Source organism: Tympanuchus pallidicinctus, unplaced genomic scaffold, assembly GCF_026119805.1.
Source record: "Tympanuchus pallidicinctus isolate F22 unplaced genomic scaffold, pur_lepc_1.0 scaffold16, whole genome shotgun sequence".
Classification (NCBI taxonomy): domain Eukaryota; kingdom Metazoa; phylum Chordata; class Aves; order Galliformes; family Phasianidae; genus Tympanuchus; species Tympanuchus pallidicinctus.
In genome coordinates, this window is record NW_026294679.1 from 30,320,592 (window position 1) to 30,337,081 (window position 16,490).

Here is a 16,490-nt window from a genome sequence, read left to right on the forward strand (position 1 = left end):
CTATCAGAAGCCCCTTTGTTTAACTCAAGAGCCAGGCAAACGACACCATCTGAACTGCCTACCTTGGGCACTAGTTAGCATGCCTAAGTTTAGGTCTAGGTTCTGAATTTACTCTGAATTAACTGTGTCTCATCTCTACATTTTTTCCCTCAGATCCATTAATGTGCTGTACTGAAAAATTCAAAAATCATTCAAGATTTAAGTCCCCCACTTCACCTATAAACCATACTTGTGAACTAAGGTACAGGGAAATGCTCAGATAGACACTTTCAGTGTTGAATACATTACTAGGGGGCTCAGCAAACTCTACTGCAGGATCAAAATGCCCCATGGCCCATTGAAATAACTCTTCTTAAAAAAATCCCTGCTTGGTGTTTTCCATTAACTGTCCTGATTAAAAAAAAAAAAAAAGAGAGTTATGAAAGATGAGAGAATTCTTGTTCCCATTGCTCAGATGCTAATAGCAACATGGTGATGTTCTGCCATAGGCGGCAGGAGTGCAGCCAGGCTATTAAATGTTGTAGCTGGCAGGATTACTTACATTTTGCAGCTGGACTCGGCTTTGTGCCATACACTCTGACTTTGCCATCATGCTAGAAGCATTTAGGCTGTAGGTTTTCCTATTCTGCGTTTCTTTCAGCTGTTCATGAATTTGCTTTGTTTGTTTCCTGCAGAAAGAAAGAAAATTCATGTAAGAGCGAGCTAGTTTCAACTCCTACTATAGCCACAACATGTATATAACTAGGGGTCCTTTTTTTTCCCAAACTTCACCACATTGGAATAACCGGCTGCATTAATTCACCAGTGTCTAATATTTCAATGCAGCGGTCATTTTCTGGAGAAGCTGAACAAAAGAAGAAAAGAGCTCTTCTCTCAAAAATGTCTTCTATTCTCAGATTACTACAATAGCATGCTGGCTGTTTTAGCACAAAAATTTGAAAGAAAGATTATCTACAACATATTTAACAATTGCAAGTAGGCCTGGATATTAAAAAAGCATTTTGCTCAGATTTGGAACAGAGATTTTGGCAAATACAGCAGCATTTGTCTCTGTTTGTTATAAAATGTGTGACAGAATCAAACATTTCTGCTAGCAGCTCATTAGACTTCACCTACTATCTTGCATACATCAGCTTTTGCTTACATGCTTTAATCTAGAAAAAAGCATCAATAGTGTATCTGAGGCTACTTTTGACATATTACACTATGATCCACTATGTCACAGTTGACAATGCCTCTAAGACAAGTCATTTGCAATATTCAAGAGATAACTATATGATTAAAAACAGCTTTCTCTTTCTGCCGTATTATACTGACAAACTGAGTTCTAAAGTTCTACACATTATTGTGGATTTCAGGCAGAAAGCTCTATTTTAAGGAAGTATTTTATCCTCTGCCAGCAGATAGAGCTCAGTTAAGCAAATACAGTCAGCAGAATATATTTGAGGCCTTTAATCGGAGACTGCTCTTTGGGAAAGATACACTGTTGGAGTTCTAAACGAGAAATAAGTCCCCACTCCTAGTTTAATTCTTTCCTTCCTACTTTATTCTCCTCAGCAGATGCACTGCATGCAGCAATCCTACAAAGACCTTGGAGCCCACCCAGCAAGGTCAAGGACTGGCCAGCAGCAGCAGCCCTGCTTCGCTGTGCTATGCACAGCTTCTGTACAGCAGCTGATGCTGAGCCAAATTTCAGCAGGCAGCGAGTGATTTTTAACATTACAACTGAGATTCTATAAGGTAATATACGAAGAAAAACAATTTAATAATTAGTTTCCCTTTAATGTTCATGTAACCTAACGCTGATGTTAGGTTTATGCATATTCATTTTGTCAAAAAATAGGATGCAGGATTATAAAACTTGAAATTAATAATTTAAAGTTACTGCTTAATATATTTATTTTGTATTTTTAGTCTTTAAAACAAATGAGTCTTCTGTGTTTTACTTCACAGATATTCTGCAATAAAGTATTATCTTGGCAAGAAAATGAAGTCACTGGTCATCTATAAAATCCTAAGCTATAAAGAGAAGCCCATTGCTTTTTACTGTGGTCTCCCCTCTGTTGTTAACACTTAAGAGTAATTTCTTTACTACTGTGAAATGAAAAATTGAAAAGGCATAGTGTTTAGTTATAAAGTTCTAACTTGCCCAGAGAGAGTATATTTTAAAGGATTTTTAATACACTGTATAGAAAATCACATACATCTAGCAGCAGGTATTATACAAACATCAGGATGAAGAAGTCAGGGTCTGCTTCTTCAAATAAACTTCCTTTTCCCTGCCAGATTGTGCACCATTCAGTTTCCCTAGATGTTAAGTAATATTTGATAAAAGTTAAACAAGAAGATCATCCCCCAGACAGGAGGAATGCTTGGATAACCTGCAAGCATGATGGAGACACGTCTGCATGATGAAAAGATCTGAAAATCTGTTGTGCTAACACACATCATGGTTGATTCATTTTAACTTTGCTGCTTCAGCCTTAACTTCGCTTTTATACCCTTGAGACACTGGGCAGCATCAGAGATACAATAATGTTTTATGCGGCCTCTATGCAACCCAGTTCAGGCACTCTTGTGTGGGCCAGGAGCTTCACATGGGTGTTCAGACCAAGAGGGATCATGCTTTTAGAGGGAGTGTCCCAGGCTGATCTGTACTGAGGTGAGCCTGGTATGCAACCATGGTCACCTGCTGAAGTTTGAGTCAAGGCATTAGCAGAAAAACAACATGCAGACTGATAATTAGTTACTGACTCTTTCCAGGCTTTTGTGGGAATGGTGCTAATAACAAAAAGGGAAAAAAACCTCATGAGCAGTGAAAACATTTAAGAAATCAATTTGAAAGGCAAGAGAAATTGCAGTGCTACTTAACTTCTATAGCTTTTGACATCTCCAGCTATTTCTGCATAGCTACAGCATTCCCATCTCCTGCCTTAGACTGGGCAAACTCTACTACCTCACCTGCCTGGTCGTCATAGATTCGGTTATCTAGACAACGAACAGGCATGCTAACTTCCTGTGAAGGCAGGGACAAAGCAGTGAAAAGGCTTACTTTCTGGACAGTTTGCAAGATGGGACCACAATCAAGCACTTAGGGATTAGTATGCTAACACTGCTGTGCTTCCTATGTTTGAAAGGACCTCTTGACAGAACTGAAGGTGCTCATTTTCTCAATACTCCTCAAATTTCAGATTCCAGAATCTGGCATGAGTAGACTTCAATTCTTCTCAGTAACTCCTAACTATCAGTTAAAACCAATAATAAAACACTAACCTGAGATAGGAACCACTACAGTCCTCTGAGTGCAACTTTGATGCATTATTTCTACTCATTATTTTTAAAAATAGCTGCCACACCACAGAATTCCCTTGGTTTATGTTCCTGTCATACTCTAGCTCGAAAGAACAGTTAAACAGAATCCCTTAAGTCCTTAGAACAGGTAAGGGGGGTTAGAAAAAAATGAACCAGGTCCAAGTCTTCACTCAAATCATGTGCACAATAGTGCTGAAATTTGTGCAGAAAGGGGAAAAAAATAAAAAGGTCTGGTGATTTTTCCAGTGTGCATTTCTCCTTTTCCTGAGAGAAAGCTCGAAACATTTTTTTTCCTGCAGAAAGTAGTTTTTGTCAGATTTCCTTCCCATTAAAATAAATTTATGGTCTGTGTGTATTCAGATAAGCATCCAACTTCTAAATTGTAGAAACCTCCACATTCTTAATACTCAGCCACCATGGCTAACTTCATGCAGATAATATTTATATTGATGCATGTTTTCTCATTAGCTCTAGTTTGAACAGCAATGAAGGATGATGGTCATACAGAACATATTTATAAATGCAGTGGCGTTAACAAGCACATCATGTAATTGCCATGAGGTTTGTGTAGTCAAATTACACACACAGCAATAAATACTAAAGATAATGTCCAGTGGAGGAGATAAAGAAAAATAAAATGAAAAGCATTTTGCTTGAAAAAAGTTTAGTACAGATGATTCCACCTTAGTTATACAGTTCCACATCCTTGTGAACTACAAATACTCAGTTATGCAGCTCACATCATCAGTTTACAACTCTCAGCTAATGGCTGCAGTTATCCACAAGGAACTTGACTGTTCACACATTGCTAACTTTTGCCTTTATTACCAGCATACAGAAAAAAGAGGGACATTAAGGAAAACAAAATGCAGAACATAAACTAAAAAAAGGTATCATAAACCTTTAGTTTTCAAAATAAGGAAGTGATTAATGCCAATTATTGTCCAGAGAAAGGAATACAAGGGACACAATCTCTTCTTTCCTGGTATAGGAAAACAGAAAGGACATGTAATACTTGTTTGTGTGCATGGCTTTTTGTTTTGTTTTGTTTTCACTTAGATGTTCTAGCCATGGAGAACTGTTCTAACCTGTCTGGAAATAACAACAGCTTCAAACAGAGGGGAGAAACTGAAGAACTGGAAAGTCGTAAAAAGGACAGAAGCTGAAAAACAAACACTAGACAAAGGCTCTTACTTTGTTTTGAAGTAGAACGCTGCACAAAGCATGCCCACTACGACTATGCCAAAGACGATACAGGAAATAGACAGCACCTGGCGCTGGTAAATTTCTTCGCTCTCTGTAAACAGCAAAATTGAGAATTATGAAGGCATCAGAAAACAGTACTTGTAAAAAGTGGATTTCTGTACAACATGGTTTCACCAGTGATGGACAAATATGTGAGATTTTGGAGTTCTGAGTTGTCCAGTTCCTCAACAGAATGTTTCTCTGAACCTCTCATCTCGCAGAGGTATGGTCTCCTAGGAAAGTTTTACAAAATGGTCGCCAAACACATTCAAAGATACATAAGCATAAAAATCGGGGAAGTTTAACATTTTCTTTGCCCTATATGCCCCGTTCCCGCTTTTTAGAAGATCATGCTTCCACTGTCAGTGGAATAAAGAGCCCTACAACCATGGAGCTTAACTGGCTTAAGGCAAGATCCATCAGAGCTCTCCCGAAGTCCCACAAGACTCGGGAGTTCATTTTTAGCTACCAGAAAAATGTCAGGTTTTTTTTTTTTTTTTTTCTTTTCTTTTCTGATAGCATGGTTATTCTTATATAGTGAAAACATCAATTCAACCAACTTTGGATTCCAAAGACTATTACGTCACAACGCATCCTGGAAATCTCAATTTTCTGAAGTAATTTCGTTAATAAATCTCATCACCTACCAATTGATTTCAAAACAGGAACAGAATGAATTAAAAAAAAAAAAAAAAAAAAGAAGAAAAAAGCTAAGAAAACAAGAGGAAGATCTCATTCATGACTACAGACAGATGATGGGCAAATGGAGTTTCACATACTGAATTTATCAAGAGCTCCTAAATATTCTATTATATTTTTATTAATTCTACCACTTCTATAGTACAAACTGTTGTAAGATTGTTGTTTCAGAGTCACTTTCCCAAAACATATAGCACATAAAGTAATCTTTTCATTCATGAGTTTGAGGTAGAAAACCAACATGGAGGATTATCAAAGCACAGTACAAGCTCAGTACTGGTAGAGCTACGTTTCCTTTCTAAGTCAGAGATCTTCAATGCAGAACCTCTGTAAACATGGATACCAGACTCATGTGTTAAGTGGGTTTACAGCATCTCCATATTCTAAGTGTGCAAAGCTCAGGGTTCTAAGAAGAAAGAATGTATGACAACAACAAGATTAAACTGGGCAAATATTGGAAAAATCATAATCTAACTGGAACTTCAGTTAAATACTGTATTTATTACAATGACTAAATACTACGTACAGTGTCCTCATCAGTACTAATTATTTATTACCCAAGCAAAAAAATACACAGACTACTCCATTGCCATTTCTAAACACTTGGATTTTTCCAGAACAATTTGTCTCTAGCAAAAGTCCAATTTCCCTATCATAAGCTGTTTCAAAAAAAAATTACAAGTAGCAAACATTTGTTTCTTAATTACTTCTTTACTTGCTCACTCAAAAAATAATATAGTGATTAAGAACTCATTTCTAAGATGCAAAACATCCTCAGCTCCTGTTGACTTTTCTTCCTCATTTAGTTTTGAAATTCTAGATGTTGTACTGTTATGGTACTATTTTAAACATAACAAGAAGCAAATATAGTAACCTAGGAAGTCTGAAACATAGCCAGAAATGTAATTCATTAGAAAACATTGGTAATATAGCAATAAAATAGATTTCATCAGAGCTTTAATTCTATTCCTTACAGCATGAATATAATTTGGATCTAGACTGTAAATTCCTATAGCAACCAACTACGGATTCCTGTTCCTTGTTTTTCACTACTGTGCATAAATACAGAGCTATCCACCTTCCATTTCCACTACGGTGCTCATAGGACTGATCTTATGCATTTCAAATCACTTTGTCAGGGTGAGCACACTGCAAATAGTTAAGAAATTATTCAGCTTCACAACTGTCAATCTATTCTGACTCAACACCAATTTCAGCACGTTCTGCCTAAGATCACAAATAAAACATACATACTTACAAACAGTAATTTCACTCAGACACTGCATATAATTAAAAAGAAACAGATGTAAGTCTTGTGAAAAAAAGACCTACTTTTGCTTTTCTGTCAACTTAGGTGTCCATTAAAAACTTTATTGCTTTTGTTGTTTTGTTGAAACTATGAATTTCATATGTCCATGGTCTTTCGTCAGTTCTGAATAGCTACCACAGCCTTGTTAAAGATGCTTTAGAATACATTTTACCAAGATAAAAGCACTTCAGAGACTGGACAATATTATCCTGCCCAAGCCACTATGTGAAGATTTAAGTCTTTGTGGAGACTGTTTAATCCCTGTCATGTCACTAGCTTTCAAGACATTCTGATCAATGCTTTCTTTACTTTCTGTTTATTCCGTATGGCACATATTTAAAGAACCAGTTATTGATTAGCTTAACTCCATTAGACACCTTTGTTCATTTTTTTTATATCCTTTAAATCTGTGTTTATGTATTGGACTCCATTTTCCATCTCAAACATCTTAAAATATAATCAGTTTAGCATTTTTCTATTCTCAAGTCTTCCACATCCTTTTTGTTTTTCCTTTAAAAACAAATCAAAGCCCTTCCTTTTGACAGAAATTTAATCTGAATCTCCCTGAAAACTTCGAAGGTCTCCTCATTGTTGACACGCTTTAAGTCCACCATTGCCCTGAACTTGTACAGTACAACTGAGCGCTCAGAAGCTGAGGTGTGCAAATGAGGGCCCTTGAACCTAACACATGATAAGCCAGAGAGCTTCAGCAGAGTGCTGCTGAGTGCTCTTGCTCTCACAGAACAGAACACCAATGAAAATAATGTGCAAAAAAGAGAACCAAAGATTACTTCTCCTTAGCTGTAGATGCATCAGCCTACACAGACGCACGTATTCACACACTGTAACAAACTACCCAAGGTAATATAAATTGTGACTCAAATTATTAGATGTCTCTCTCTACTGATAATTATTCATACATTCCTGGTGAAATAGACTATCTTGATTACATTTTATTGAAATAAACATTCTAGGGAGAGATTCCTCATTTAATTAACAGGCAAGAAAACGATGCAGCTAAAAACCCAAACTATATGCTGATGTTGATATTCTTGGATAATCCAGTTAAGAATGCAGAACAGTATTTCCATTCAGCATTGAAATTATACACATACCAACAAACATAAACCAGCTGAACAATAAAACAGTGAATTGATTCGACTATTTTGTTTAGTGTAAATTATGGAAAGAATGATCCATTAAGACAAGACAAACTCATGTGGAGCATTAAGTCCCTCAGGACAGGTTCCTGTAGGCAAATCCTCATTCACCATGTACACCATTTACATATCCAGCCCACTTTTATTTACATAACTGATTCTTTCTCGTCTTCATTGCCACAACAAACTTAACTCACCTTTCACCTTGCCCCTTTCATCATTCTCAGCTTGAATTCAACTTCTCACACCTTTACTACTAAGCTTATTTCACATATTTGCTACTGTTATGAAATATAAAATTGACTATTGGTGACCCATGAAAGCAATGTTTCTTCTAGTGATCACACTGCAGTCAAATTTAACCTGTCACTGAAAAAAGTACATGTCATATTCCAGGTGTTGTGCTCCCTTTTGATTCTCTTGCTCTTTAAAATTTACTCTTAAAGGCTGTCCTCTCTCTGCTTTATGCATATGGAAAGACCTGCTGAAGAATGCACATAAAACTTCAGAGGATAAAATGTGTAGGACAGACATTTTTCTCATGATTGCTACTTCTGAAGAATATAGTGCTTTGGTTGTCTAAGTAAGTTGAAACATGTCTCTCCTTTGTAACTTTGCTATAAAAGAATAGGGGTATGGGTTCCTTGAGAAAGAACTACATGTATTTCTATCCATATGACTGAGGAAAAAAAAAAATCAGCTAACAAAAACAGATTAATGTAGACTTTGTTAGCCTAACGTACAACACCATTACCAGCCATAATCAGTTGATCCTCTAGTTTTATTGTATATTTTCTCAGTTCATTGAAATAATTTTGAAAGTTATTCCAACTATAAAGAACTGTGCTGGCCTAGTGAAAATTATAACAAAATACAAATAGTGACTTTCATATACCTCAGTAGCATCATTTGATATTTAGAAAATTACTGGTGTCCTGTATCCTCAGAGGACCATATAGAAGTCTTCTGTACAACAAAAGAGGAGGACTGCATGGAAACTCAGTGCACATTGAGATTTCCAATGAAGCATGGATTATCACAAATGAAAAGGCAAATGATTAGTTAAGAGCATATTTCCCAATATACTTAGATTTATATGTGACAAATACTGAACTATGTAAGGCATTCTAAATATAATTTATGAAGAGAATAAAAAAAGACTGCAAGTTCCACAAAACAATCTGTGATTGCCTCAGCATCAGACTTTCAGCTCTCCCAAGAGTTTTCCCTGTTCTTTCACTTGCAAAAACCTGCCACACAGACGCACTGCCATATGCTGTGGCTTGTTCTAAGGCAGAGTGATTTAGCAGTTAAAATACGACAAGCCACAGTTCAAAAATTTCTTTGACCTTGGGTAATTCAAGAGCCTTACATCTTCTATAACCATGAGGATAATGCTTCCTTCTCCTGTTTCAGAGTTTAATATGATAAACATCTCAAACTCAAAAGGAAGAAGCCAATGAAAATAAATAAAAAACAGAAAAACCTATCCCAGCTAAGTCTGCTCCAATTTCATTAAGAGCCTACGTGCTCTCACATAAAATGTGAGAAAAACCTTATTCTAGTTCTCAGATATCTTTCTTAGTCATTGAGTTTTCTTCCTTCAACTTGTGTCTGGGTAGAATTCTCTTCTGGAAGGGCTTCAGAATACTTCAGTTCTCAAGTAAGGAACGGAAGTTTGTACCCCATATCACTTACAGAAAGGCCGTGTCAAGGTTAATTGCACAGATTCACATTTCAGGCTAGAATTGGATCAAGATAACTTCTGCTGGCTAACGTTCACAAAGCATTTCATAGCTGTAATAGTTAACCTCCCTCGGGAAGACAGTTCCACGATTCCAGTGGTAACAAAGATTAAGAAAATACATTTTCTTGTGCCCATGGAATGTCTACAGCAAAAGTACCTTACCAAGAGCAAAGTGAAATAGATGTAGTTCATTATCTATTACAATTGCATGACATTATACAATGTTTGACTATTGACATTTAATCCTAGTGGGATCATTTTCTGTGTATGCAGAGGACAGAGAAGGAAAGGACGATTGCTCAACCTCTTTGAACGACCTATTTTTGAGTACTTGATTCTACACTATTAATACTGCATTAGCAGTAGTTTTGCATGGCATATTACAAACTGAAGTAACGAATTAAGCAGAATGTTAAAAACTCATCATGAAAAACGGATGCAAAGGCAGACGATTCTAACCCTGAGCTCTCAGGGTCAGTTATTTTAGGTTGCTTAGTGAAAGGCCAAGTCTCATAAAATTAATAAACCAAAATCTCATGAAAAATTAGGTCCACCAAGCCCACTCTTAAAAAACAAAATAAAACACAAGCTAGAAAATGAAATCACTCTCCACCTTTTGTCTCATTCTATTTTCAAAAACAAAACAAGAAAAAATTGAGATGGGCTAATGTTAAATAAGAATGTGTAAAATATTTTACAATAGGATTGAACATGCTAGCATTCTTAGTCATTACTACTTGTTATGATGTGAGTGTTTGATAAGCCCTTTTGAACAGCAAGATTTCAATTTCTGAAGGTAAATTAATTTTAACTTTAGCTTCCTAAGAAAACAATAATTATAATTTCCTTTTATCTGCAGGCAACTATAGTTTTTATCAGCTATAAAGAGTGTTCAAATCTATCAAACGTTCAAAGCCTTAGTTAAGTACTTTCAATATAATAAACGTATTAAAATAGCTTGAAGTAGTTCCGTGGGCATTTAGGAGTTGAGAAGTAGCTTTTGCATTTTTTTCAGAAAATGTTTGGTTAGGAGTTTTTCCTATATTGACAACTTACAACCAGGACAACACAAGTCTGTTCTGACCTATTTTCATCCCACTTCTAAGATTGTTAACATTATTCATTTATTAACAAAATTCACTAAATAAGTCTTATCAGCCTCTGTGTGCATGCTCATTGCTAGCACTGATCTAACTGCTATCGAACTAAGAGTTAAAAACATTTGTGTTTTAGTAACTTCAGCGTTTTAGCTGGTAGCTAAGGCTTGAAGACATACAATCAAGTCTTATGTCACTTTTGCTTACTGAGAACCACAGCTTTAAGTATCTCCAGTTTCTACTGATGCAAATTTAATCATTTAAATGAGGTCAATCACCATCAGACCAGTCTCAGTGATGGCAAACTAACCACAGAATGACAGTATGCAAAAAAATGATTTAGTTTCATGGCAAAACACCAACCAAGCAGATACTGTGCACAGTTCAAGCTTCGAGTTTATAACATTGTTGATCAGTCTCACATCTCATAATATCACATTCTGATATCTCATACTATCATATAGTTTTGAAATCATTTGAAATTTGGGTAAGAAAATCCACATATGCACAATAAATTACAAAATCTGAATGATAGCCAGTGGTCTTCCATTGAACAAAGGAACTTGCAACATTTCCTGCGCTGCACATAAAAACGCTTCTAACTTCTCATAAATATGTAAAAAGCTTTCAAGTGTAAATCACAGCAGCTATGATTTACTGTATAATTTTCTTTCCAGAAAGGTTTAGATATGTTTGGCTTTTATTTTTCAATTCTTATGGTTTTTGTTTTTAATATATATTCTTACATGCTGTTAGTTATTTGCCAAGTCCTAGAGATCTTTCAGGATCACACAGATTTCTCTTAGATCATTATTCCTTCGCTTTCTCTGACTGTCTGTGTAAATGCTACAATTCTGTATGATCATCTTTAACTGGGAGGTAAGAGTAGTAATAGTATGCTAGCCCGGTTCCACAGTGACTCACTGTCTTGTGTCTCAATTTTTGGCTGTTTCTGGCATATTTTTCTTCTCTGATTTTATCAGCTTTAATTTTTTCTTTTTTTTTTTTAATATCTTTTAATAAAAAACCATTTTGCTCTTTCAAAATGTTGTTTCTATCAATTTTTTTTTTTTCCTCGAAATCAGCATGAAAAATCTTTCAGCAAAATTTCCACTCAGCATTCACACTTCTTGCAATGGGACCTTCTGTTTCTGCAAAGTCCGTTTTCTCAAGGGCTCAGCTGTGCCTTGCAGCTCTCCTGAGGTCTTGGTTCAGCCATACTTCATGTTAATAAATGGAGGATTAAAAGGAAGGACATTTAGACACAAGACTCTTGCATGAGTTAATACACATACATGCATACAGAGATTAACCCAAGTTGGGACAATCCCAAGTGCAATAGGTATCAAATCAGATGCTTAACTGTTGCACTCAAAGTCACTGTATGCATAACTCCATAGTTTGGAGATAACTGTTACATAAAAATATTATAATAATCTTATAATGCAACAATATTGTTTAATTCTGGCTTGCTAATTCCTTAGGTGATGAGGGTTTTCTTATTTGAGACCATAGACATACCTAACATCTAATGTAATAACGTCTTCATTTCCCAGCATGTATTTTATTGTATCTCAGATCTTGCATTGCTGTTACCAGAGAAGACCGATCACTGGAATTTCTCCCACGGATGAGGCTTATATATTCTGTATGTTGCTCACTTACCAATATTGAACATTTCATTCAAATCTCAAGCTAACGTCAGAGCTGCCAAAATATATTTAACAGTTACTGTTGATGGTTATATTAACAGAAACTCACAGTAAGCCAAGCAATATTATAATTAAATACTGTCTCTGTTTTGACTACTGCTATTTAAACCAGGGTGATTTTTATTTTTTTTAATCTACGGAAAACCAGTGACAGGAGAACTAGAGAAAATTGTTAGTAACCTGAAACCTGAAATATTTGAGTAGAAATGTGATCTTCTACTCGGGAAGGCTTTGGAGGGTGAGAGCACTGAGCACAAGGACTTGGCTGCAGAAAGATACGACACAGGGTACTGCATCGCTGCCGAAGTACAGCATTTCACAAACAGGACTTGGCAGGCACAGGTCTACGTATTTACTCTCTTTTTGTTTCAAGTCCCAACTTTTTAACCTGGCTCCTCCTTCCAAGTCAAGTGACCAGAGATGGATGAAACAACCAGGAGAGAGACTGCCAGATGGAGCTGAACAAGAATCCCTCACAGCACTGTTACCACTGGTGCTTCTCTTGAAACCATCCCAGCGGAAGCCCCCCAGTGCGTGAAGAATTAAGGGACTATTTACTTGTGCAGCCAGTACTTGCTCTACTGATTTTCCCTAGCTACACCATGAGCCAGGGGAAACAAGGAGGAAACCTGGCTGTGTGCACTGCCCAAGTACACTGGCATCCCCCTGGCCTTGTTACAAAACATTCCTGTCAGGTTCACATCACAGCACATGCGTGTTTGATCACTGTAATGACTACAACACTTAAGGCAGGATAAATCCCCACAAGTAATCAGAGAGCCACCCAGTCTATGTTGGCAGAGGGAGAAAAGTCAATATGGCGCCTGTAAGCAGATATACTCTTCCTTTAATCCTCCAGAGGCATTTTGCCAATGAGAGGGATAATAGATCCAGTGTTCATACAGAGCAGTGGCAGATACTTAATGTCTATAAATGCGAGTAGCAGTGTTAAGACACGGTTAAGCCTTCAGCCCACGAAACGTCTAGCAGACTCGCTCTGTGTGCTCACCCCCGGTAAGGGATCTAGTTTGTGAACTTGGCAGTAGCTATAGGTAAGCAGCAGGCTGCCAAAACCAAACTGCTTGAGTGTCAGCTAGTCTGGGTACACGACTGCTGGGACTGCTGCAGTGCAAGTCTTTTCAGATGCCTTTGCTTCAGGATTGTCGAAGGGAATTGGAATCTTTAGCAACTGCCATATTCCAAGACATCTATTAGACATCCTAATTGTGCTCACAGATCAAAGAAAATTCTTAAAATAGTTAAAAATACAGTTTTCTTTATTCTTCTAACTCCTTTTACTGGCCTCCCAAAATGATAAGTGCAAAAAACCAATATATAGTCCACCTCCATATATGAATGTATTCAGACACATTTTAAACACCTGTCATAGCCCCAAAGGATGCAACCATATGCTTCAAGGCAAGGATGCACATAACCAGATTTTTTGCTAATAGATTTTTGCATTTCAAAATCCATGACATATGCTGATCTTTCTTCAAGAATGAAGTACATGAATTGTCAGAAAAAAAATCCACAAACCTGCCACTTCAAACAGATGCATGGTGATCCAAAACCCTACAGTGCAATGCTAGTTCTTTCAGTTTACAGAATAAGGCATTAGACTCAGCAATAGCAGAAGTATTTTCAGAATGATGTGCTATCAGTTTATAGTTAGAAGTGACTTAAATTAAAAAAAAAAAATAAAAATTATCTCAGATCTAGAGGAAGTTATTAAGAAAATGGAGACAGCAGTTCATGGCAGAAAGACAAGACAAAATGGGCTGCATTTGTGATGAGAGTTGCCAGCTGGATATGAAGAATAAGAACCTCTTTGACAGCTCTCACCTGCTTTCCTTCTCTGAGAACTAGAAAGGAGATTCCTTCAGAAGGCCTATCTTCATCATCATCTTAGTGGCATACCTCTAACTTCTGCTCTAAAGCAGAATCAGAAAACACCATTCATCAACTTGACAACATACTGCCATCACCAGTTTAGAATTCTGACAATACTGCCAGAGAACACAGAATTGACATGTGGAAATACTAATTACAAACTAAGAGGAATGAGTTAAATAAATTGTCATGAAAAAGGTTAGGACTTGAAATATTCTCGGTTCATGTGATTAAAGGAGAGATCAAATCTCAGTTCATCTGTCTTTTTCTCTAACAGTATCTCCCAGTAATGAAAAAAACTGTTCAATGTGGAAAGCCTGTGAAGAGCAAGAGAAATGTCTCATTTCTGTGCTTCTCATTTTGTGTCTCTTCAGCTTTGTCATCAGCAGCAGGTTCACAAATGCCAATTACTTCTCACGTTTTCAGATTATGTTTCAATTAAGATGGAGATGTTCCACAGGAAAACATAAGATTAGCAGGTAACAAAGGTAAGGTACTGTTTGCCCAAATAATCTGACACAGCTAGCATTTGATAAATTGCTACAGCCTGCAAATCCGTTGATTAGAACACGGCTGCCAGGGAAGCATGATGCTCAACAGATACTGCCAAGCTTCCAGTTATGTCCATTAATTAACTTCAAACATCTACTGAATTATTAGCTCTTGACCAAGGCTAGAAACACATCAGATGTAGAATTACAGGTGCTACACTTCTTTGCTTTGCAGTGTTTCAACTATCAGAAATTGCTGTATGCTTGGCCTCTTCCACAGCTAGCTCTCAAGCCTGACTCACTGGGCATTCTGAGGGTACCTGTCTGTCAGTAGTGCTTCAGTAACTGGTGGGAACAGTGACTGCTACATCATTAACATCCACAATGAAGTTGCTGATAAAGCCTGAATTTAGCATTTTGGATGCAAAGTGAGGAAATAAAGCCCAGGTTGTATCTTGTTTCTCTCTCTGCATTTGACTCATTTGAACAAGACTAACACTATATTGAAAATACAGGTGTACTGCGGGCTAGCGCAGACATGTCTAATATCTATGATCAGAAAAAGGTTTTAAGAGAAGATGATTTTTAGAGGAATCAAGTTTAAATGAAATTAGATCATTCAGACTAGTGGACCTTAGAGCTATAACCAGAACACACTTGTTCTATGACTGGAACAAACTTGTAAGAGTTGCTGGCAGAGACAAGAAAGTTTTAAGATGAAATTTGATGAATAACAAGTTAATAGTTGGGAATAACATTCAAGAACACTCAACTTCCTCACAGGCCAAGTTTCCTCAAATCCCAGTATCTTCTCACTTGCAGCTTTAATTATACCCTTCTGAATATTTTCATCTTGTTGAGTCTCCTTTTCAAGTTGGAAATCTTGAAGTGATACCTCAGATGAGTTAATGCAGGAAATCCATCAACAGCACAGAGTATAGTGAAACTAGCTAGAAACACTGGGACTGATTCTGGTCTACACTGTAATATACAAAAGAAATTTCACTAAGAATAGCCACAATGGTGTAAAACCAGAGAGATATCAGACTGTGTACAACCTGACGTTACTGCACATTGGCTGGAACAAGATTTGTCATTCAGATGAGAGTTTTCTGCTTATGTTTTGTCCTAATTAGCTCTTATTGAACAAATAATCCATTTCCAGATATTCTTAATTGGCATATGGAACATCAAATGTTCCAAAATGTGGAATCAGATTTCAGAAAAGGCAGAGAAGGAAGTAAACCACCAGCTATGTGTCCCAATTTAGCAAACCTTTCATTGATCACACTTCTATTAGGCAATGCCAAATTTCAGCTCATTAAAAAAAACAAAAACAAAAACAAAAAAACCCAGATAATTTACAAGAGGATGGCTTTTGAATTCTCTGCAATCACATTTTGAAACAGTGGCCAGGATGCTCACTGAACATACTGCATACTTGCTCTCACCTGAACATCCTGCTCCATGTTTTATTATTAGCCATCTCACAGACAAAATCACGTACTGAGTAATTTCTGTACTGAAAGGTTACAAAGGTTACAATCTTTACAACTTTTTTTTTTTTTATATACTGTGTCAGGCAGAGTACTACAATACTGTAATGACTCCTTAAACTAAGTAATTAATTTGCTATCAATGAAGAAACACTGAATATCACACATATGCACATGACCTGGAGATATGCTGGCTTGGCTTTAAGAAAGGTTGGAGCTACAGAATTCAAGCAAAACACCATTTTTTTTTTTTTAAATGTTATGATGAATAGTTTCATATATTACACATATACTGCCTCATTGTTTGTCTCCAGTAACATTCAGCATGT

The 16,490-nt window shown here is 36.7% G+C and overlaps 1 protein-coding gene across 1 annotated transcript in view; it reads right to left on the reverse strand.

The window, feature by feature from the left end:
• NRG3 (neuregulin 3) overlaps nt 1–16,490 on the reverse strand; it is a 377,348-nt gene that overhangs the window by 28,362 nt on the left and 332,496 nt on the right. The window contains exons 5-6 of the mRNA XM_052677569.1: nt 4,507–4,609; nt 542–668 (exon numbers count right to left, since the gene is read on the reverse strand). Coding sequence (XP_052533529.1) covers nt 542–668; nt 4,507–4,609 — 230 coding nt within the window. The remainder of the gene's footprint in view (nt 1–541; nt 669–4,506; nt 4,610–16,490) is intronic.